Below are 25,632 nucleotides of genomic sequence, written 5' to 3'. Positions count from 1 at the left end.
CTTTGATCATGTCTAGTAATTATAAAAAATTTTTGATGACATCATAAAAATATATTAAAAGTTTTGGGCAAAGTTTTCCAATCTTGCAACCATTTATGGAAAAATTCTTTCCCACTATCTGTTCAATAGTGAAAAGGTGTATTTCATTAGAATGGAAACTTCGTCTTAATGCGTGTAGGTACTCATACTGGTATGTGAGCGATTCTGCAAATCTTATCCGAACTCTTTATGTTGACATTCAATAAAAATTATGCAACCTATATGCACGGGAAGTAAAAGAAAAAAATTTCGTTAAAGCACATTTATGAAAATCATGTGCCATATTTCCGCCAGGTCCTATCGTAAACAAACGGTGCCCGAGAAGTGGAGGGGATCGGGATAGTGTAGTGGCTACCGTACAGGCTACCCACCGATATGGCTTGAGTTCGAATCCAAGAGATGACAGATATTGTTCAGTGGTATCACTATTCGCTGCTTTGTGGAGAGCACTTTGAGTGAGTACGACGTCCGACGGATAGGACGTTGAACTGCGAACCCCTTGGCGCCTTTAGACAACAGTAGGCTAATGCCGACGCCGTGTTTCTCTCCACCCTTCTACCCCTAATGGCGCAAATGACCTTAACTGTCGGTCACCTCCCTTAAACCTGCTACCCGAGATTTGGACGGTAACACTTTCGCCGAGGGTGAGGATTGGCGGAGATACGAATTTCGCGCCGTTCTTCCTTCTCATCTCTATCCTCACCCTCATCATCCTGGCGCTACCGCCACTTGCTCCGCAGCTTCGTCTTTTCCCCGCTGCTGGCTCCTGCCGCGGAGTGCCTCCCAGAGTCGATATTCTTCGCCGGCGACCATCGCGCGCGCAGGACCCTCTCTCTCCTCGCGTTCTCGCTCCTCTCCCGCCCCTCCACGCTCGCCCTCATCCCCCCTCCGCTTCCCTCTCTTTCCCTTCCTCTATCCCGCTCTCCTCCTCAAGGTCCCCCTCCTCCCCATTCGCGAGTTATATGCAGTCGGTTACGTCATCTTGACGTCATAATTACGCCTCGCCCGAGAGACCGGCATCCAGCTCTCCGATTGGTCGGCCGGTTCCGGACTGCGACTTCCAAAATGGGACAGATGCTCCATTCATAAAACTGATGCGGCCCGAGCGTAGCGAGCTAGTCGGCGAGAGAGTGGCGAGCGAGCAGGACGTGAGACCCACGCACGGACACGACCTCGTTCGTCCCTACTTCGCCATTTCGAACGCGCCCGTAAACAATCGACCATCCATGTTTTGGAAGCGAAAAACAAAACAACCGAGATAAACTACGACTCCGTCTGAAACGAAGTGACAGGGAAAGCGAAATCGTTGTCACGTCGACAACCCTACGAAAATAAAAAAAGAGAACGCGTGACAGTAATTGCGCCACGGCGGAATCCATGAATATTGTTGTGTGTGAGTGAGGAGTTCGCTTCTGCTGTGAGTGGGTGTATTGTGATTTCCCCCTCTCGTGCCGTGAGGGAGTTTGGGAGAGCAGCATCGGGAGTCGACGGGTGACTTCCCCATTCGCTCTTGGGGACGGTAAAGACTGTAATCGGACCTTGACCTTCGATTAAGACAACGTCGCAAGTGAAGGAACACACGCTTTGTTTTTGTTTTCGTTCCACCCCCCAGACCTCACACACTACCCCACACCCCCCTCCAACCTGCCTCAACCGAAATAACGTCTCGAGGCCCACCCACGCGGAGCGGAACACGCATCCCGCAGGCGCACTCCCCATACGCCGCACCCACGCCCGGCAAACGCGACCCGCCGACGGTTTTTTTCAACGCGTGCATGGCCCAGTCAGCGGCTAAGGCGAGCCTCGGAGATATCGCGCCCCCTTCGCCTGGGTCGTAATCTCGTGGATTCGCACTCTCGAAAGGGTGGACTGTGGCATTTAAGACGTTTTCCCCCGCATGTCCCCTGTCGCCTCTTCTCACCTGTCCCCACTCGAAGCAAAGATCACTTGATCTCCTCAAGGGACTTGGGGAAACAAGTCTTCCCAGATTTCGTTGGGATATCCACGGCAACCCGTCGGGCCATTCGAAGGCTCAAGAGGGTAGAGGAGATATAAAGGGGGGAGCGCACGCGAAGCAACTCGAACCCCTTGAGCGACGTCTTCTGACGCCGCGCGAATCTTTTTTCTCATCCGAATCTGCAGGCGCGCCCGCAGCCGCCGCCCACACGGCCGCGACCATGATCATGGATGCGCTGGACACGCTGCCCACCAACAACGCTGCCGGCGTTCCTGCGTCCGCTCTGACTGAGCCGGCGGGACACCACCACAGGCACCATAGGCACCATCACCATCTGCACCACTTCGTCAACGTACTGAGCTTCGCCTCGTACAAGGAGGCGTCGTCCGAGAGCAACAGTCCCCTCTCTGTCGGACTCCCGTCCTCGGGAGTTGCGGGCACGACGACAGCCACAGTATCGGTGTCCGTGGCCGCGGCGACCGGGGACCCATCCTCATCGCCCTCTTCCTCCTCCGTGTCGGCGTCCGTCGGCGACCCGTCCGTGGCGGCCGTCGTCGTCCGGGACCCGTCGGCCGGCTCTCCCTCCTCCGTTCACCTCGGAGGTGCCAGCGAAGTCTCGATATCGGAAGCCGAGGCAGCAGTAGCCGGGGCCGTCGACGTTGACGGCTGCGGCGGCGCACAGCCTGGAGATCTCAACACCCCGGTGACCACCTCGGGAGATATCCCGTCATTCTTCGGCCCATCGACTGTGGTCGAACCGCCGCCCATCACAGGTGAGATTCCATTTCCTCTTTTCTACTTCTGGCACGTGATGTAATCAGTGTTGCATGGTCGCGTTTGATGTCACTTAGGTTTCATACAGTGCAGAATTGAACACTCCCCAAGTCTGTCATCATTGCTGCTATCTTTTTCGAGGGCTCTTCGTAGTCATGCCACACTATTGACCGCCCTTAATTATTTCTTTATACCATTTCATGTCCACGTATAGATGATATACATTTGGCTTTTAAATTGCCTCCAGTATTATTGTTTCGATTGTCAGACGCCTGTTTATGTTGAGGGTACAACCAATATTTGGCTTTGGAATTAGAGATATGCTTTTTACGGGCAGTGGAAAACACTGATTATGTCATGTTTTCACCTGTGAGTTGTTTATATGTGTGGGGCTCACCTGAATATGCGCATGCACTTTCTCTTTTCAACGACTGGCCATATTTCTGTGTGAGAAACGTATTCCGGTATCTAACTTAAAGATTTGTGAAAAATAAACGATCTCTCCATTTTGAAAGAGAGGCATTTTCTCTTATACATGTTCCAATTTGCCTTGTAACAAAACCCGCACCATTCACTACGTTAAACAAGGGTCATATTCCTATCCATAAGCTCCATCTGAATACCCTTCCTATCACCCATTTCATTCTCTCACTTGGAAAGAAAGCGAAAAGAATTGATGCATCAAAAATCTCGCCCTCTACTCGTGGCAATTTCGGTCGTAGTGCTCGCATAATTCTCACCGCGGGAGGAGATCAATGGAATCCACTTTAAAGGAGATGTGTCGAGATCTGCTCTTCCTCCCCCTTCCTCGAATGAGCGCGATCGCGTGCCCTCAGACGCGGAAGGGGTAGAGAGAAGGAGATGAGCCGAGAGGGTAAGGGAGCGTGCGATTTTCGGCGCCAATATATCGGGATTCCCGCTTGCGGAAGCGTTCTGGGAGAAGGGATAAGTGAGTCATTCAAATCATCAACCGGGACGACTCGCCTTTCTTTCTCTTGTATTTTGCAAACGCGTAGATTTCGTACGCCGTGATTCAGACATCGGTTCGCGGAATAGATATTAAAGTCATGATCTATCCCAGCTCATTGTTCAGCCTCCCATATTCGAGGCTTTTGTCATGGTTTAAATCATTTTGACAGGCGAAACTAACGTTCTCACTGGTTGTGAAGGTGACATGCGGTGTAATTTTTGCCCCCGCTCTAACTTCCGGGTCAAAAGGTCGTGTGCCCCACCCTTTTCCAGGAAAGATCCTGAGTAAACTTTTAGCTATCTCTCACGCTTCATCCCTGACCCATCAAAACTTTCACTCCTTCATCCTCCCAAAGGATTACTGCCTCTGCGATAATCTCGCCTCCAGGTTCAGGAACGACATAACAGGAAATAGGGAAATAAAATCATATGCCTTTTTAAGCGAAATTATTAGCTCAAATGGTGACAATTCGTAATTTGTGAAAATTAAGACTAATGATAGTGTGATTATTTACTGTGAAAAAATTCCTTCCTTTCATCATACAATTCTTCCGTCCATGTGCGCATTACACTTCCCTTCATCAGTCAATCCTTTCACTCCTGGGCGCATAGAAGAGTTTATACGTGATTGATTGACTTTAAATTTTTACAAACAATGCTGCCTCTGTGAGAAACAATTAACCTAAGAAAAAATAACTGTGATCATTATCTATCATGTTATGAACGTTTTTTTCAATTGATCTTGATAAACTGGAATAATTTCTTAAATTTATTAGCTTGAAGTTTACAGGGCGGAAAAATTAAGGAAAACATTCATCGTCTACTTCAAAATAATTTAATTGATTTATTATATCAATGGAAAAGAGATTTTTTTCGATGAAATCCTTGTGAATTCAAATTGAAATATATTCACTATGGTAAGACAACTGAAAAGAAAGCGTATTGCCTCACGAATTACAAATTCGCCGTAGATATGATGGTTTCGTGGATAGCAATTATACCATGATATGTTTACTAAAATATCATTACACGTAAATCTTATCTATATATCCATTGATAACTTTAGTTTAACTTAAAATCTACAATGTTTTGTGGCCAACGATATTTGATTGTGCACATCTGTTGCTGAAAGTTCGTATCACTTGTTACCTCTTCCTTTGGAATGAATTTAAAATGGGTTAACTTTTAAATTTCAATGTAAAGCTCCATCAAAGGAGAAAATCTAATGAATATTTCCTTATCCTGACGCGTCACTTTATTCTACTCGGAAATTGGGAGCTCTCTTTAAAAACGGCTTAAATCCACTTTCTGGGTCATTCATTACACTGGCTGCTTTTTGAACCCCCGACGGAAGGCGAACGTGCAGGGGAAACGTGCAGTCGTGATCGTGTGCGGAGGCGGGGGGGCTTGACCCGACGACCATCACCTCCTGCCCGCTCAATTCCATTCATTCATTCAGTCGCCCCTTCATTCATTCATCGGAAAACAGATGTCGTTCCCATCGCTGCGGCTTGCTTCCGCGCTCCTCTACCCTTCGGCACCCCTGTCGGCGCCAACACTTGCATGCTGTGTCTACTCACTTCCTTTCACTCGCCCTTTCCACGCAACAACGGCCCTAACATTTCTACCCTGTTCTCCCTCCCCCGCCTCAGCCATCTCTTGAAATAGCTCGACGCAGTTCAACTACAATGATGTATTTTATATGTATGATGTTTCGACAATTTCCTACCCAATCATTCTCTCAAGGTTCACATTAAAGCCCTGGGCACTGTTATCACCTTACTTTATAACTTTTTGGATGCAAATTATACAAGATGAAATATTCTCGGTGGACCTAGAAAACCGGGTATTTTACCGCGTAGTGTTCAAAGGTTTATGTTTAATAATAATGAAGTTGAATAATCGATACGATCTTTCTTCCGAAGAACCGTTTTCAGTGACTCTTTCCGTGATCAACATTTAAACGTAAAATGAACGAGTTTATGTCAACCAACAATTATAAATCGATGAACAACTTTTTCCCTGGTTTATTCCCTCTTTTCTGTTCATGATAGCAAAAGGAGCCACCTAATTGTGACCAAAGATCGATATTTTGACAAAAACATCACTCATGCGCTTTAATAATATATTGCTCATAATAAATTTCCGTCTTTTATGGATACACGGAAATAATCGAGTGTCCTTGGGAAACCTTAGCAGAAAAAAACGAAATTACATTCCAGCTGTGACTGTGACTTAGATGGGTGGAGACGAGATTTCAAATGGCAAGAGAATATCCAAAAGCAGGCATATTCCTCGAATGGATGGTCTGCCAAATTCATCCCGCAAACATTGGTCACAGCTGGTGCGAGGGAAGGAAGTGCATATGATTTCTTTGGGCGGGTCGAATTTGTAGACGTTATGCATTCAGAAAACGACTTGCATTCGAGGCAGGGAGATAAAAAGACAGCGAGCAGACGGTTAAAAGAATACACACCTATTTCCTGCTCAGCCTTCGAGTCCTCCATTCCTTCCACAGTTGGCGCCCGAGACATCTCCTCACCCCTCCCACCCAAACCTCACCCCTACCCCTAAATTTTCCCCTTTCCGCCCCTCGTCCCAAACCTCCCTCCTCACCGCCCAGAACTAAAATCCCTCCCTTCCATCCCCCTCCCTCCTCCTTCCCCTCCGCGCCACACCACTGCAGGAGACGTGGGAGGGGGAGAACTCGAAAGAGTTCTATTTCAGTGTCGCGGTTAGCAAATGACTTGCTTACGACGTTCCGGTCCACCCCACTAGCTCCTCAACGCTCGTCCTGCTCCCCCATACCACCCCACAACCCTTTTGCACCCCCTTTCGGACTCTCTCCTCTCCGCAATCCAAACCTCCCCCCACCTGCCTCACACCCTTTTCTCACATACAACGTCCTCAACAGGCCACAGTCATTCAGGACGACAGGGGAAATGGTGTGGGGAAGGGGAAAGGGGTCTGGGGACATCCTTGCTCCGAGCATGACGGAGGGGTTCGCCTTCGAGGGAGGGTGTTCGCTTTGAGAGAGAGGAGTTGCGTGCCAGACACCTGAGGAAGAGAGCTGAACTGAGAGGGGAGCGAACTTTTGGAAAATGGTTTCCCCGCCGAGAGTGAGAGAGAGAGAGATTTTTATTTTTGGAGCGCGAGACGAAATTTGAGATCGGAATTGATATATTCTGGGCGGGATGGTTGCGGGACGATGCTTTTTCGAGAACGCAGGCTTGGAGGCCAAAATGGTCGAATAAACTCCACAATCGATGTTATTGTTTCGCATGCTAGTTATTTTAGATTTTGATAGTTTTTAACGTATCAGACTGTTTATCTATGAGCAGATGTTTTGCTATGTATACGATAAACCATAATCACAGTAATCAACCCGAAGGTTTGTTTGGCAGTTAATGGTAGGGTTCACCCAGTACTAAGCCCGACGGCGTGTGAAATTCACACATCAGGGTAGGAGGGCCACTTGCTTTTCCTGTGCCGGTTATGGTTTCCCAGGAAGATTTGGTACCCGAAAAATCACATAGCTTTAATGGATCTAATGGTGCCTGGAGAGGCTTGCCTGCGAATCTAACCCGGACCCTCCAGTCAGTAGTTCTACGCACTCCCCCTGGACTACCGTGACCCATATATGTACCTGTATGTATATTTCTATAATACGACCGAATACATCTACAAATTTACATTCGGATTGCCTGAAAAATGTAACAGCGATCGAGCAAAATCATGTATAGTGTGTGTGCAATATTTCCCCGAGGATCTTCAGTATTACTAAATTTGAACAGATTAATTATTTTTATTCAGTTTTTGGTGACATTTAAGAAACACCATGAATTCTAATTTTCTTACCCTTTTCCTTATCTTTTCCTCATGTGACGTATAAACGAAAATTATTTTCCTAGAAAATGTTGAAACAGAAACCATTAAATCTTTCCGGGAATTAGAGCATTTTTAAACTCATCCTTCGTGGTGTTCGATTAAAGTTATTTTTAACTCACCGAGAACTGTCGGAATACGTTGATAACAAAAGAGTACAGCCCGAATGAAATGTTGGTATTCTATACACATTCTAAACGGGTCTTAAAGGATTACAGTCTCGCAACTCTTAACTCACACGACTTCACGTCCCTATACGCTTGCCCAAGATGGGCATAAGAAATTCCAATAGGCTTCATCTTCACATCGAAGGAAATTATTCACAAATTTATCGCGAGGCTATTTTTCACTCAGCCAACACATTCCATACCAGCAGCGTTTTTATAAACGGGCAATAAAACACTATGAAGACGAGAGAATGGGTAGGGAGAGAAAAGGACTGAGAGAAAGGAAAGTGGAGGGAGGAACAGAACAACATTTTTCGGGAGGGCCTAAACCGATTCTTTCGGATGGGTCACAAAACGTTCTTCACGACCGGGCCCCGGTCTCCCCCCTCCCTTCAATCCTCCTCACCCATCCCACCCCCTCATAACACCGCTCCCACTCCAGCAAAGGGGCCATTCTATCCTCGTCCCCCCCCCCTATTTCCACTCCTCCGCCACTATCTCTGTATCTCTCCCTACCGCTGGCAACCTCCACCCTGGAGTCCTTGAAGGGATAAGTCCAACGGCGTGCGAGAGAGTCAGTAGATGGCTCCACCGGCAGGAGGAAGGAAGGAATGGGTGTGGAGGGGGGTGCTGAGTGGGGGAAGGGTTAAAAGAAGAGTGGGGGAAGAGTGAGATGGGGCTTCTCTTTCCATACTCCCCTCTCCCTGCACGCGGGGGGGAAGTGAGAGAGGGCGGGATGACATGACGGCGGGAGGCGAAAACAGCTGTTACTTCGCGTTCGAATTTCGGCTTTCGCGAGTGCTCTAGGACGTCCGCGGGTTGGTGGCGGGACGGGGGAAGAGGGGGAAGAATCGATCCGACTACGATTCGCGATCCGAGGGACGATCGGGAGGTTTCTAGGGGTTAGAGGGAATCCAGCAGGTGTGTGTGCGTGAGGAGGAGGGGGAAGAGGATCACTTGGATGTGGCGGAGGGGGGAGGGTGGCGTAGCGAGAAGGAAATGGTAGGTGGAGTAGGGGGGAGGAAAGAGGAGGCATACCGGAGGGAAGGACGGTCTCGAGGGCCGCCCGGGTCGGGCCCTCCCTCTTCCCTTCGTCTCTCTCAGAGCGGACGCGGCGATGATGAGGCCAAAGTCACCCTTCCCCCGCCCGCGGCGACGGCGGTAGTGGTGGTTGTTGGACTTAAGGGAGGAGAGGGATGGGAGAGGTCCCGCGCGTGCCTCTCTCTCTCTCTCTCTCTCTCTCTCTCTCTCTCTCGCAGGGTCCCTCTTCCCCGTCGCCCTTACTGTCCGGATCCCGCCCCACCTCACACACCCCCTCCACTTCGCCGTGGACGCCGCTCTCGCCCAGCCGCGGTGCCCGGTCACCTTGTTCGCCACTTCCCCGCCCTCCTTCAAATGGTATAACGAGAGGTGCAGAGCAGCGCCGGAGCTGGATAAACAAAAGCACAGAGACGGCGGGAAATGCGCAGACGCGTGCGGAGGCATCATGTCTCATCTCAAATGGGGTAGGAGGGAAGGGGTCGCCAAGAGCGCGGAGGGTTCATTGCGTCCGCTTTGAATTGCTCTCTCCCCTCGAATCCGTTCTCATTACGAAACGACGAGGGGGTCGTACCCTGGAGTTGATCGAATCATAGAGGAAACAAAGGAGATAAGCGGCGTGAAACCATGGTGAAGTATAATGAGTGACAATCGAATGATGCCTTTACCTGAAGGGCTCTACATTGAGTGCGCTCAAGTGACCTTCGACTTCCAACGGTCGCAAACGAAGGCTTATGAATGTACATATTTATATGGATTACATCGTGTTCGAAACGCTTAAACGTTTATAAAGCGAGTTAAGTTCGGAGCCTATTTAACATTATTGATTACTTTTCATTCGATCGAATGTAGATTAGCACCAAAGAATGTAAATGGTCTAACGAATTTTTAATCCCTCATTGAAGCGGGAAAATGTTCCACCCCAGTGAAGTTAGACAGAGAGGGGATGTAATTATAAATCAACTTTTCAATAGAGCTACTTCCAAGCCAGATACCCGAATGAATAAACGTGAATAAATTAGCATAAAACCATTAATGTTCAACCTACATATAAGTTATGTGCAGGTATTTTTATTTAACTTACGGAAGACTTCATTTATTCAAATAGGTTTCTCAACACAGCGCCTATCAATAAATGGCACATTAAAATTTAAACGAGAGTAGACGGAACTTTTCGTCGCATATTCTATGAATAACTGCCTTTTAGATATCGAGAATGAACACATGGTCACAAAAGGTTAAGAATATTTTCCATCATTGCATTCTCACGCTCAAAATCTGATCGTTGTTTTTCGGATTCGCGATGAAATTATGACTAATAATTCTTCATAGCGTTATGAAAGGAACTTTCAGCAAATCATATTTTCGGTCTCCTTAAAATAGGATTGTGCGCCTTAGAATACTTGCCAAGGATTGTTCTCCTGTGATGAATGTATACCCTCGGGGGTGGAAGCCTACTATAAAACTAAACTTTCGCGTCGAAAGATTGATATAATTTCTTCTTTGTGTCCAATTTATGCCACCCGGATTCAAATTCATATTTCCCGAGACGAAAATGAATGCTCTCTTAAAAGCGAAAGTCCCCATTATGTGGTCCACGATAATTCACCATGCAGGCGCATCCACTCTACCTCCATCGTAAAGAATGACTCACCCCTATACCCCTTGAGTTATGACCTCATAAAAAAATCCGATTCACGAGGTTGTACCGGAAACGTTGTACCTGCCGCCATACAAGGAAAAACATGCCATCTTTTTCCAGAGTGAACGAAAAGGTAATAGGTTTTTTTCAGGCCTCGGAAAAGAGAGGATCGCCATTATGTTAGAAGTGATGCTTCTCACTCGCTGGTCAGCGTTTTCTCATTTTCTCCTGGTTGCCCCATCCAGTGCCAGAATTATCCCTCCTGTACTGCGGTTTAATAGCTTCCAGTATGAAGAGCATGACCTGAGAAAGATCTCTACCGATGTGTGGTACACAGAATTTGCACATACCCATTGACTGAGGAGTGGGCAAACCATAATTAGTTCGTGAAGATTTTCCAGTCCCCATTTATTTTTTATTAATAAAAAAATGGCCTTAAACGCAGTTATCCAGCGCTATCCAATAATGCAATTCATTGGTTCCTCTAGTTCAGAACTGTATGACTAGGTCGAATTTTTACATAACATCTAAGCAAAACTAAAAAAGCTTTTCGATTCGATGCTATTGATTTCCCAATGACTCTTTTTATCTTACCATATATAGGCACAATAGTGAAAACAAACAAAAGGTTGATTTTCTTCGAAAAAAAATTATCTGCGACGAGAAGTAATGAAAGAACCCTTGCTAAAATATTACTTATTCTCCGAAATGTAAAGCATAAGGTTCACATGCCTCACCCAAGTCAAAAGACCCGTCAAATCCTGAATCATATAAATAGTACCCAAGTTATTTCCTCCAGCTTCAGTTACAGGACGAAGCGGGAGAGCGTTTACGAGCCGTGAGAACAGGGGAAGTTTTTACGAGTTAGTGTACAGGGCGAGGAACCATCATGGTCACCATCCCCACCTTCGGTCCCCATCCTTCATCCTTCTCGTTTATCACCCTTTTCACCCTCCGATCTCGTCTCCCCTCTCGCACGCCCTCCCATGATTCTCCATTCTACGTATCTCCCCCTCCCCCCCAGCTCCTCTATACACCGTCCCTAACTCCTCTCCGTCCTCACTCCAACCAACACCTGACGAGTCGACCAACGTCGGTAGGTACCTACATTCTCCTCTCCATTCTTATCCCAACTCTGCCCCCCTCTAGACCCCACGAGTGGACGTGTGCGGGATGCTGCGGGTCCTCCTCGAGGTATTCGGGTGGCTGGCTGCGAGACGGGGGAGGAAAGAACGCCGGGAGGGAAAATATCGCTGGGGAGGGGACGGAGTCGTGCGCGCGGGAATGAGTGCGTGTGTGCGCGTGCGTAAAAGGATGGTTTAGTGCAACCGGGTAGTCCAGGGGTCTGTGAAATATTCTAATTTGAGTATCACAGTGCGATGTAATTTGTGCATCGCAGAAGTGTCGATGTAGCGTTGCGATGTCGATGCACAGAATCAAATAATATCGCATGCCGACGGGAATCGTAGGGCAACGTGATATATAGCATAGCTCTCATAATATCAATGGAGTCCCATGCCTACTGCATATCGCGTGACGTAGCGTTTCGTATAATGTAGCATGATTTCGCGTATCACACATTATTGGATAACGACATTGGATCGCATCAGCCGGCGACTCAATATCAAATTGCGATACTAAATGGATATCACATATCGTAATTGATACATCGCAATATCGCACAGTCCGAGAGGGATGTAGAAATACCAAGAGGATGGGGCGCGTGGGGAACGGTCTCTGGCCGAGAATGTGGCGGTGGTCTCGAGGGGGAGGGCGTTGACGGAAGAAGGAAAGCAGGGGGGGAGGGGAAGGGGGGCGCTGAGAAATGCAGACCGAGGGGAGAGGAGAAGAGGGAGTGTCGAGCGGGGAGCGGCCGAGGGGGGGAAGGGTGAGAGGGGGCGTAGCCCTCCACTCTCCGGATGAATGAAACCGGTGTGGGAGGTGTGCAAGAGCGAGCGAGGGGTGTGCAGCTGAGGAGAGGGTTCAATGGGAGAGTTTTTGAGGGGGAGGTAAAGGGTGTGGAGGGGGTGGCGGCTCTGGGCGGGATGGGGGATTGGGGGAAGGTGTGTTTGTGCAGAGGGTGGGTGGGCTTAAGGGGATGAGGGGAAGAAGGGTTTCGATGGGGTTGCTTCTTCGCTTAGGACGAGCTACTGCTAGCTATGAAAAAGGCAGACTTCAATGGGAGTGGGAGAGCGAATGAGTTTACAAGACTCAATGCAAGTTGAAATTACGTATTTTTATGTTCTAAATTCCTGAGGACATTCTCCCTCGTCTTAGTTTTCACACGATTTACGTGATATCTCTGACGTTTTGATGGCATTGAGACTTCTCGACTTCTAAGAAAATTTTAGTTTCATCTCTCTTTTAACTTATTTAAATTCACTCAATCTCTTTCCAAATTTAAAAAAAACGAACAATGCTACAACGATTACATCTATTACTGTATTCATTTTATTTTTCAGAGCGTGTTTTTACCTTTCATTTTATTATTGTCGCAGGTAATCCAACAATGGAACAGATAAGTAGAATCCAATCAGTTACGCGGTGGGGCAAAAATATCTAAATCTACTTGCATAGTAATGGAAAACAATGTTATAACTTCTTCCGAAGTTTATTACAATAGTTAAATGATATTAAGCGGTATTATAACGTAAATTATGATTAAGAAATGATAAAAAAACATTCTTTCGTGGATGAATTGGACCATTTATAAGATCAAGAATTCAGTTCATTTATGTAATTATACTACAGGATTGGAGTAAAATTTCATTAGCAAATGCAACAACTAATTCGGATCCAATTATCTCAACAAATCCGGAAACGTTATGCAGAAAATGTTTGAAAAGAGAAATGTTAATTTAAAAGTGATAGAAAACATTTTTTTAAATAATTAACTGAACTTGAACGAGAAAAGAACCGATTGAATTTTGCTCACCTTGCTCATTATTTATTTTCCTCAATTTGAGATAAGTTTGATGGAATAACGGAGATTAAATAAACAGCAAACAATTATTGCTTCCCTCCTGAGCGGGTAAACGAACATTATGCGCTGCTTTTGTCGTACATAAATGCATAAGTATTGTATCGAGGGAAACACATTTCCTCCGGTTATATAAGCTAGAATGATGTCCAGGTATATGTTCAACTGCATCAGACAAAGTGACCAGGGTACGTCCGCCCACTCTCCGTGATAAACAAATTGATAGCTAGTAATAATAATGGACTTTATGGAGTGGTAATCTGAGGATGGGCGGGAGACGTCATTCGCAATATAACAAACATTTCACGTGGGCGGATGTCGCCAGACCACATTTCCCTCCCACGCTGGAGGTAGACTAAATATCCATTTGCTCGGCCATTCCAAGGGTGACGTGTGGATATTTTGGCATTTTTATTACCCAGCCTAAGGTTGATTCTCAGATAGCACTGCTTTAATGGAGAGTCCGATTCGGCTTCATAGAGTTCATTACGCTTCATTAAAAGTATGACTTAGTTATTAAATTCTTTCTCCAATGGTTATCTCGTAACGCCCAATTTCAGATACTAAGATTCTTAATGAGCTTGAAAATGATAAAATATTTGACGAAATAAGATTCTCTAGAGATAATATACATCTGGTAAACTCTGTAGTTAAGTTTGTTTCGCTTTTATTCTGTTTGACGACTGATACAGTAAAAGTAGCCCCATAACGTGTGATCTAAATATTTGTGTGAAATATATATTATATATATATATATATATATATATATATATATATATATATATATATACACACACACACACACATATATATATATATATACATAATATATACACATATATATATACACACACACACATATGTATATATATATGTGTGTGTGTGTGTGTGTATTGTGTGTTTATAATCAGATTCCGTTCCTTTATACTTAACGGTAAAGGTCATTGAAGCGTGAGAAATATTTTTATTTCACCTTTATCACGTTTAAGATTTCAACTCAAAATTGACATCTGAATCCGTACATAGTTCTGGATTTTATGTTTTGTGTGATTGAAATCATTGTATTTCAAGACATCCATTTTAAAAGTGTTCAAGTTTGGCCATAATCTTAGGATTTATCGTTTTCCAAAGTAGGCGGAACCCTTTGTGCAGTGAGTGTTGGTCCCTGAGGACTTGGAGCAATCACTGCCAAGTTTTAGTTCCCTGATTTAAATGAATAGGAGTTGAAATCAGTCCATGTAGAGTATGGGATACAACCGCGAAGCTCGAGTCACCTGTTTGAAAGTTTCAGTCCCCTCTCCGTCCATAAATATGTAGGTGTTTGCAAGCACGCGAAGAGTAAGGGAAACGCGTCGCTCGTATGCCGCACGAATACTACGGAAGTGAGAGAGCCTATTTCAATAGATTTGAGCCTAGTGTGACTGGTAGTAGAGAAAGGCTGACAAACGCCAAATTAATTTGAGGGATTGCGGTAGGGAAATCGACACTGGGGCGAAGACCTAAAAGAGAGAAAAACTATTGAAGCTGTGTCAGAATGAATCAGGCCTATCTGGCTGTAAATGAGCGATTTTGATTCGATTAATCCTAATTTCCTAATAATCTTATTTCCAGCTCGATCTGATTATGATTTTGATACTCCTTTCCGATCCAATTTCGATTCGCGATAATTCCAGTCGATTCGAGGATCCGCTCAATCTCCTCCGCCTCACAAAGAAATCTTATAGCCCCGACAGGACGGGATCAGTTTCGATATTAACACTCGAATGCAATCGTAAAAGACTTTTGATCGGTGGTAACGATACGAAAGGAATTTCATGAACGGATTCACGCGACATTAGATATGGTAACCGAATCCTTTCTCCAGATCCCCCACTTTCACGTAAGCAGTCTGAGTTTCGTCCCTTCCTCCCTTTACAAACCATCCGGCGCGTGAGGAGTAGGATCGAAGGAACGGGTGGGCGAGGGACGGAGTGCTACAGGTTCCGCCGCCGACGCCGGTGGGGTTGGTTGAAGTGGGAAGTGGGCAGGGGGAAGAAGGGGGAGATGTTGAGACGGCGGGGGAGTGTTATCTCGTGTGTGGCGCGTGCCTGACAGTTAACTGAACCCCTCTCCTCCCGGACTCGCCCTTTCCTCCCCCCTGTACCCCTCCCGACGGCCCTGCAGTACTCGAGTGTCTTCCGCCGTCCACCGTGCCTGTGTAGGCAGGGGTCCAACAAGTGGTCCCGGGCGCCACATCTCGGCGAGGGGCGGAAATCAGCTGGAGAGGAGAAGGGCGGGAATATCCTCTTCGTGTAACGTCGTCAGTCGTTTTGAGATTTTGAGAAAATTCCCTCACCGAAGTAATCGCCTCCTTCTCTCAAGAGAAAGTTTTTTTTCATCACAGTGTTACCTGCCATTGAATGCTTTTGTTCAAAAAAGCTATCGATTGATTATTGTTTTCTAGTACTTGGTAATTATCGTCACTACGAAGCCAACATACGAAAAAGAACTCAATGAGTTCATAGAGTAAAATGTAAGTAGTAACATGAGATGACGTACCATAAGACTTTGGATTTCAACCTTTGAGCAAATAACATTTAAAATAAAAAGATTACTCTTCCCATAATTTTGTCAAATTGTTTCCATTAACCTAAAATCTTCTAAAATGCTCTCCTCCTAACCGCAATCTCTTCCTTGGATTCCTTTGGCACCAGCTACGCAAAATATTTGGCAATTAATATAAATATCATAGAAGAAATTTTGAACTGAAAGTTAACACATTAAATGAATTATTGGAAATACGTTTTATCAAATCTGGCTCATCAACTCCGCTAACCGTTTGTGAAAAAAGGGATGAGTATATCCTAATGTTGCTGTGAGACCAGTGTTTGGGAAACCCTACCTAAAGAATTCATTTGTCTACATAGTTGAGGTTTATTGGTTAAGAAACAAACACCTTCGTAATATCTAACACCATGCTGAAGTAAAGGTATCTTTTTGCTCGAGCAAACAAATGAACCACGATCAGAGAAATCGCTCACTCCTCTACAATATATATAAGTAGTTACTGTGTTTGATTCAAAACCATTTCGTCCCAGTACGCGTAGAGAGAATGAAAAATATGCTATTTGACTCGTTTACGAAACATCTCTGAAGGTCCAACGATTTATGCAGCCGCTGAAGCTATCCGTTGCAATAATCACCATTTAAGTCGAAGGAAAAGTAAACCGACGTTTATTTACGATCCACTAGAATTGGTCGATCGCGATTCCCACGCTCCGAGGCTTCGTTTGCGTAACCAAGACTTTCACTTCGCACTTTCGGTTGACATTTCTCAGTCGGCTACCGCTTCCATTTTAACACATTTTCATTCTCGGACCTCTCCCTCCCACCCTCTATTTTAACACCATTACCTCCTCGCTAGTGAATGAACTGTGTGACAGTTTAAACGTTCGACGATATAGACATGCTCACTTCTTGCTATTCCACTTTCTCCACCATTCCCAAATATAAAAATATATCAAGTGCATTGATTTTATTCCATCCAGTACCCCTCATAGTCAGGTAATTTTCTCCCTTGACTGAAAATGTTTGAAGAAAAAAGCTCGCATTTAATCGTTTCATCAAGGGAAATTCTTAGGGGAATGTGAAAGGGTTTTACTGGCAGCTATTCCCCTACCTAATAGCCAGCGCCGCCGCTGTCGCTAATTCAGAGTCATGCTTGTCCATTTTTTAATTCACAGTTTGTATTGAGAGAGATACGTCCGCGAACCACTACGGGTCCTTTCATTCATGGGGAATTTTTGCGATTTCGGTGGCTATTTTTAAGTTTACTTTTTCTCTCCTAAGAATGTTATATTTGTGCCTCCATGCTTCATCTGTCGCGTTTGGCCTTTCCCAAAACCAGTAAATTTAAATCCCACTCAGATATTTTCGACGGCGGTAATAGAAGCACTAGCGGCTCCCGGACGTCCTTCGTTCTCTTCTCTCCTCCCCCACCCCACCATCACCATTGCCTTCAACCTCCTTTTTTTTCTTCCACCTTACCATTTTATCTCCCCCCCCTGGCCACCACCCTCCGCTACCACCTCCCTCCTCCTCATCCTTCACCACTATTCTTCTTTCGCAGTCTCTTCGCGTGTCTCCTTCCTTCCTGTGACGTGGACTCGCCCTCCAGACGCTCGGATCAATACCGAAGCGTGGAGGGGTCCACCGGCGCCCGCGACGCCTCCTCGCGGCAATACGAAAATCACCTCACTCACTCTCTTCTCGGAAAAGGGAAGAGAGAGAGGGAGAAAAAAAATCACCTCCCCTCCGGCATCAGCGCTCAAACGGTTAGCTTTTCTCTCCTTTGTTTTTCGGAGAAACAAGGCAAAGCTCGAAAAAGGAAAAGCTATTTATTTGCAACGAGCCCTTCCTTTTTTTTTAATGTATCCATTTCGTGCTCTCCTAGCCCGCCTCTCGTCTCGCTCTCGCCACCCCGCTAACGCGTCGGACGGAGCTGTTCCCTCAGTGGCCGATCACCCGGACCCGCGTGATTTTACGACGGTGGAAAGCGAGTCAAACTGTTTTTGTCGCGTGTCGCGAGGGAAAAATGATAAGAGTGCAGCTGCGAGAGATCCGCCTGTTCGACTCTCGGTTGCCTGCGGGTTGATTTCACAGCCTTCACTTAGATGTAAGTTATGAATTTTCAATCACCCAAGATTCGTGCAAAGCATTACGGCCGGAATTTCCAGTCACGATAAGATCTGGAATCTCGGTTCTTGAAAGCGATCTAATTGGTTTGGTCCGACCATGGTAAAAAACTTACGGCAAAACAATCAAACGACTCCAGGATTTAAGAAACAGTTTTTTCCTCGTGCTATGTGCGAGTAAAAAAGATCATATGTGATCTCAATTAAAAAGGACCCAATTTAGGTATTCTATTTCTTGAATTCATTGTCTCCCACTTCCCTTCCACTCATTCTCTTGTTTCATTTTATTCTCAAGCTCGCCATTTTTTTACCCCTGCGAACCCAGTTTAAACTATACCCTGTATACTACTACGCACCATGGGGAGACCTAGAGGTGTACTTTGCAGGCTACCTCATTGAAAATGCACCTTTTTTTAGGATTCGCTTTTATTCCCTGAAGTTTAAGGCAGAAATGGGCTCCATGAAATACAGGTAGAACTATGCCTGTAGAAATATATAAAAACTATTGGGTGTTAAATATATAAACATGATCGTGCAAACCGGGCATCTATGGGAAAGCTGTTTCCTACTCTCAGATTAACGAACAGTTAATTCACTATCTAGAATTATATTCAGATTAAAAACCGTAAAGTTGCAAGCATTCATATCTAAACATTCACTGCCATTTTATATTAGTAAATCACAGAAAAGCAAAGAAACATCTAAGAGCACCAAAAATTGGTATATGTATTGGCACAACTTTTTGCAACGTGATAGGTAGTCTCGTAGAGATAAATAAAATGTAGCCAATAAAAAGCAAGTTTATGAATAATCAGAGTTCATCTCAAGGAATCACCACAATTATCTTTCATATTCATTCCTTAAGAGAGTCAATTAAATTAAAACACGACATAGAGGCGCCTCAACACCTCCCAAGGCGTCCTGAGATAACCTCCCAAAGGCGTATCCGAGTCACCACACCAATAAAGGGAACGGAATTTTTTTAAAACAAATCACAGGAAAAAACTGCAGCGACAGTAATAACTATTTATTCGCACCATTAATCAATCCTCCGATAAAACCCGATCGTGGCGCTAGTTAAAGGCCGCATCAGACCGAAGCGGAGAATGGGGGGACCAAAAAAAATGTTTGAAATAAGAAAGCCGTGGAGAAGAAGTCGTCACGCCCTGCAATTTCATTTCTCGCCTCAGGTGAGGAATAAATGAATACACCTCTCTCTCTCTCTTTCGAGGGCGGGAGTGGAAGGAGGGATTAGGAAGGGGATGAGGGTGACGCCACGTAGGAAACAAAAGCAGTGTACGGGAGGACTAGGACGACAAATGGGAGAGACGGCGCGGCAAATCTCATGGGACGGAGATCTCTTCCCTGGAAATACATCACCTCTCTGAAGTCGGCCCTCCCCTCTCGGCCGAAAGTAGCCAGATGTATTGTGCCCTGGGGTGAAAGCGTATATGCCTAGGTTCACAACAATTGAATGTATAAGAAAAATATCCTCAAACACATGAACGAATGCATTTCCTGAAGTCCCTGCGATTTTCAAGCGCCTCAATACGCACCTTGCTGCTCACATATTACTGTCCGCTTTTCACGGCTATATTACGAAACAATTAGATGATACTATGAAATAATAATCGCAGTACAGTGGAACTTTTTGACCTTCCTAGGAGACGGGACAACTTGGTCACGTAAAAAAAAATAACGTGCCATAAAAATATCAGAACCACGATATTAAGTCAGTCATTTACCTGTTAGAAAGCTCAGAAAGAGTATTCATAAAGATTATTGAAATATAAATTAAAATGAAAAGACGAAGAGATATAAGAGAGGAAGATTCAAATGAAAGAGGAAAGCGACACAGGGCGACACCAAATGCACCGCTAGTATGTGGGAAAGGTCAAACCATTTCGCATTGTTTTGAATTTGATGCTGGGCATAGATAGGGCGGCGGGAGAAGAGATAATGAATACACGCTAAAGAAAGAGGTTGGCAAATGAAAAAATGTGTGTATTCATTGAAGCATCTCAAGATAAATACGCGATAAATTAGGCATCATTGAAATGAGGATGACACGCCCATGATTTCCATTCTCCTTCTAAACAAATTATACATTTAATTCGCTTGCGGACATTCACTCAAACAATCACACTGCCGTACACTAAGAAATGAAAGAAAATGGAGGTTGGAAAGGAAAATAAACTAGAATAGTAGCTGAGCTGGAAACGGCTATTGAGAGATGGAGATAAGCACGAAGTACGAGAAGAGACGGAGAGATTAAGCGATTTATTTTCCATGAAATCAAGACCACATAACACCCTCGTTCAGCTACATCTATTATACAAGAAAGGAACAATTGAAATACTTGTTGGGCATGAGTATTTTATGGCCAGTATTTTTATTATGATGTGGAAACTACAGTATAATATTATTCTAGTGTGGTGCCTGCCGTTTCTACCCTTCAGGCATGTAAAATGAATGCGTGCATATTTATTTCGGAAGCCTCATTTATTGCCCCTGGCCGTTTAGTGTCCAATTACTTCGCACCCTGTTGGTTGGACAGATTTTGTCGCATAAAAAAATGATTGCATACGTGTATATCCGTATTTTTCACATTGATTTTGCTACCTCGAATGTTTTAATTAAGTTTTAAATGTTTTAAATTCGATATATATATATATATATATATATATATATATATATATATATATATATATACATATATATATATATATTTATATTCGGGCAACGTTAATTGAGTAAAAATAAAGCACACACTCTTTTAATAGTTTTTTAAATTTCCATTTTACTTTGCGAGAATGATCAAAGAATATATTCTTCTAAACATATTGGTATTAGTTCCATGAGTGCTAGGCGAACGAAGCTGTTGACAGGATCTGTCATAGTAGGAGTAATATTTTAGCAGTATTTCTACCCTATAGAGATCTCATTCCCACAAATTTTTACCAACCAACTTGAAAAGCCGTCAGTCGTTCTTATAACCATTATATATCACTGAATAATATTGCATATAATTTTGAAAATCTCCAAAAGAATCCTGTAAAATAAAAATATTGTATTGATACTCTGATTTTCATGGCGTTATTGACCGAAAGCGTGGATTTCTCCGATTAAATATTTTTTCCTTCATGTCCTGCACATTACGTAACCTTCAATGTGCTCATTCTTTTCATAGCATCTTCCCGCTAGCATATTATTATTATTCTCTCTGTCGTCTCTTTTCCTGTCTTCTTCGAATTGAACTGGTAAGCCTCCTCTCTTCCCCGCCATATCTAATGCTGCTTCATAGGATCCTCCTCATATACATGAGGATCACAAATCGGTAATTCACACTTAGTGGAAAGTAAGTACCTGTCTGGCATTTATGCCTACTGATGGGGCAGTGCAATTTTCGTCAGTCACACTCGTCATGGTTTGCGATACAGAATAATTGATAGGCCTCGGCGGCTCACTATGGGCGGGTAAGGTAGAGGGAACTCTCGTTTTATAGCCATGTCCATTCAAGCTTCCTGACCGATGTGTCTCGGCTGGCGAATTCCGAAGGCGCCAGGCGATAATTGAGGGGAGCGCCAGAGGCGCCAGTTGCTGGGATTTAGAGTAGTGGGGGGCGATGGATCCCAACGGAATTTGTTATCTGCAGATACATCTGTGAGATAGGGAGGGCGTATTAAATAAAAGATTCTCGTTACCATCACTGGCTGTCCTTCAAATATGGATTTTTGGTCCCCCTTCTTATTTACCCAGTCCTTTTGCATATTTTATACGTGATGTTAGAAATTCTTGAACGGGAAGAAATGATAATATTATATCTTCTTATGACAGTTATAATGAGAAAATACATTGAGAGGAAATAATGTGAATGAATTTCCTCCCTCATTGATTTTCGAATACTTGGTAGTTAATTCAAGACTAAAACTAAGATATTCAAACTACATATGCGCCATATTATTTCGAAGAGTGGCTTGGAGACTGGATTTATCGAACACCGAAAATACTAGAAAGAATCAAATGGAACTTCTACAATCTATACACTTTAGTGTTATACAAGAGCAATCCTTCACCCTTATATTGCGGTAAATGGTGGCATATAAAAAGGCTCGTGAGCACGAGATCCAAGACAGCGGTGAATAAATTAGCAAATGATCACCGATTTCATTGATGGTAGATGAAGGAAAGATGTCATCGGGCAGGGAAGGTTAAAGGCAGCTTCACCTTGCGTGGTGTAGCTATCACCACTCGTTGTTGAACTCATTAGCTGGACCGCAAAAGATGTGCTATCCATCCTTCCATTAATCATATTATTCATTTACACGTTGATGTCATTCCCGACACCTGTATGACTACGCTCAAATTTCACCAACATTCTACTACCATCCATATCTGGAGAGGATGAATGGGTTGCGCGCTGTTCAGGATAAATACAGACTTAGGAGTTGGGCGGGTACAATAATTTTCCTTGGGGTCACGCAGGAAGACGAAGTCGTTTGAGTATGGCCGTAATTTTTAGTAAGGATAAGCGAAGAAAGCCGTAAGTGAAACATCATATATGTGAAAATAAGGCACAGAGTTTGTTGTTGGTAGCTTCCTGTTAATATTTATAAAAAAAGACATGCGAACTAGTTATGACACGAATATTATCAACCGTGATTTTGCATAGAGTAGAAGATAACAACTGGTAATGTATAGCTAGGTACATACGTAGAACCAGATTTGTTTACTGAATTCTGGTATTTTTTGCCAAATTTTGTTTATATATGCCAGTAATTTTCATTTAAAAATGTATGCTCGGTACTTTTTTTATCTGTAATGCAATGAAAAATATAATCCTTTTAAAACATATTTTTGTCATGATTTTTATTTTATCCAACAAATCATAATTCAAAGAAAAGTCACGAGAAGTTGTCGGAAGTCGGCTAAAACAACATAAGATAGAGAAATGTGTGGTTTCTTATGGTGGAGACATGTTTATGGCCACAGTTGTAATTTATCAAGGGGTGTACACGTACTAGAATAACATTATATGTTAAATTTGCGTAAAAAACAATGCATCTACATCTAAGTATCATACCGGAGATAGTATTCACCCCGTAAAAGTTTTCCCTGACGTACCTATCGATATTTTAATTATAATTTTTGGATGAAATAAATTTTATGCCTGAGAGTTAAACACGTGCGTATTTGTGCCTAAAATGGACTAGGTGACGTTTGAATAAAGCTTATAGCTGAAATTCGGTGGATTTTCTGTTATTGATTCTATCACAGAATAATAAAGCAACATATTTCAACGAAAAAAATGAAATCATTAGTGATTCCAGAATGCTGAGAGTAGGTGAACCGGTGAAACCCGAGTTATTTGCTGTAGAGACTCAATTCAATCAAAATAAAACAAGAAATCCAGTCCTTGAAAAAAATAACGTAGAAATTCAAAAGAGAGGAAAATACACATTTGATCGCGAGAGATATATTTATGCCCGCGAAGCCAAAGGAGCAGAAACATGAAATGGTGTAGGAAACCTGGAGAAGTGCGGCAGTCGCCCCAGATCGGTGTTATTCATTTGGGTTCTCTCCGCCGCCACCGACGACGCTTTTCTCTTTTTGTGTTCCTTGCCCCCACGAGCAATGTCCTAACTTCCCGCTTCCCTTTCAACCACTGAATAATAAAAATTCCCTGCACCGTACCTTCGAAGGGACCGATTCAATTACTCCTGATTTCCTAAGTCCTCCGCCAATTCCTTTTTCAATATAAATTTCTGATTCACACATTACTACTCTCCGTGGAAATCTTCGTAGTTTCATCGCTAATAATGAGGTAAATTACGTTCGTTTAGGCTTTTACCTCGACGAGAGGTCCAGAAACGTAAATTTATTTGGATATAAGATGGAATATTCACCGCCATAAGAATTGTAAATCCCGAAACTCCAGTTTTTTTAAAAGTGAAAGTTAATAGCCGTTCCACGGAACCTGTAATTTACTCTCGGTGTGGAAGGGGAGCGCTTAATCTCCACTGGTGCAACATTTCTGCTGCAGGAATATTCATTTGAAATTTAAATAAGACAAGAGAGCTCGCGCTTTATATTAATAGTTTTTAATATGAATGGAAAAATCATCAGGTAAAAAATGATCGAAAAAATAGACTGAATTTAAGTTATAACCATGAATCACAAGTTACCAAAACACACAAACTCACGGCTAAAGATGAGCTCAAAAATATAATGTAAAATGAAATGTTAAAATAGATAACTGAACTAGTAATGCACGCATAAGCAAATAAGCTGGAAACGATTATGCATGAGCCTTGACGATAGAGTACTAAGAATGGACCAAATGAGAAAATGTGAACAGGAAAATTATAATATGAGAGATGGGTAAAAGAAAAGGAACATGCAAAATATCAATAAAATTTAGCCGAGATAAACTTATAAACAAGCATCTACTCTTGAGGTTTTTTTTAATATAAAGGCAGCGTCAGTGAAATGGACATGATTAAAATAATCATCAATCCGCTGGATCATAGTTTCAGATCAGATTACAATCAGATCAATGGTACTTGACCTCCAGGAAAAACGGCATGAGTGAAAATGCCCATGAAGAAAAAAGGAAAGTAAATAATAACGAAAAACATCAGCTCCTCTTGAAAGAGAGCCAAGTCATTGGGATATATATATATAGAACAAAGGGTCAAGCTGAGGCACCCACAAACAGCATAGTCCAGAAGAATCCGTGAGAATTAAAGTAAACTGGTGCGGAACGATTCAGGGAACGAAGAAGGGAGGGATGATGGATCGGTGGCGTGGATGGATGTGAATGGGCCGAGACGGGTGGAGCGATTCTGCCCTCAGGGGAAAGAGAACGAGGCGCCTGGAGAGCCGGTTGAGGGAGCGGAAATCTCCGTCGCAAATGTCGTTGAGAGGGAGGAATGAGAATATGGGCGTGGAGGATGAAAGGGGGAGATGGGAGCGTTCCTTTGCTGCTGGAGGGCTCGTGCGGAGATCACCGCTGAGGTGTTGAAGTATTAGGGCGCGAAGGGGAACGCAACGAACGGGAACCATATTGCCCATTCACGTTTTTCATGGAAGTCCATTTCGCACCTGTATTCCCTCGTTGGACTCTTCGGGGGTGCACACTATTGTGCGTTAGGTATGGGCACTGAAACTTTGCGGCCAGGGACATGAAATCCGCGGTCACTGCGCAATGGTTTTTTTCCCCCGTAATTTGGAACGACCTAGATAAGTGGCTGAACTCGAAGCCCCAATCACCGCCGGAAAATTGTAGGAGTCTGAAGGAAAATTTTGCGGGAACGCAAACAGTGACTTTTTTTATCAGAAATCGAGCGTCATATATCCCCCAATCGTGTTTGTTTCAAAAGCCCGGACTCATATATCCGACCTCTCTGCGGCCAGCCTTCCCTCCCATCAATTCCTCGTCCCTCCGGCCTTGCTCTTTCTCCACCCCTTGTCTCCTTCCTCGCCTAAAAAAAATATTCCATTTCTTC

At 44.0% G+C, this 25,632-nt stretch overlaps 1 protein-coding gene across 1 annotated transcript in view; it reads left to right on the top strand.

Annotated features, from left to right (window-relative positions):
* Positions 1-2,113: 2,113 nt before the first annotated feature.
* The window catches only part of sr (zinc finger domain-containg protein striped), a 43,409-nt gene continuing 19,890 nt past the window's right edge, over positions 2,114-25,632 (top strand). The window contains exon 1 of the mRNA XM_071586773.1: positions 2,114-2,769. Coding sequence (XP_071442874.1) covers positions 2,217-2,769 — 553 coding nt within the window. The 5' untranslated portion in view covers positions 2,114-2,216. The remainder of the gene's footprint in view (positions 2,770-25,632) is intronic.

This window comes from Hetaerina americana, unplaced genomic scaffold (genome assembly GCF_022747635.1).
Source record: "Hetaerina americana unplaced genomic scaffold, ioHetAmer1.1.p SCAF_26, whole genome shotgun sequence".
In the NCBI taxonomy this organism is placed as follows: Eukaryota; Metazoa; Arthropoda; class Insecta; order Odonata; family Calopterygidae; genus Hetaerina; species Hetaerina americana.
The sequence above is the reverse complement of the archived record's forward strand: the minus strand, read 5'-3'. Positions and strand labels throughout refer to the sequence as shown.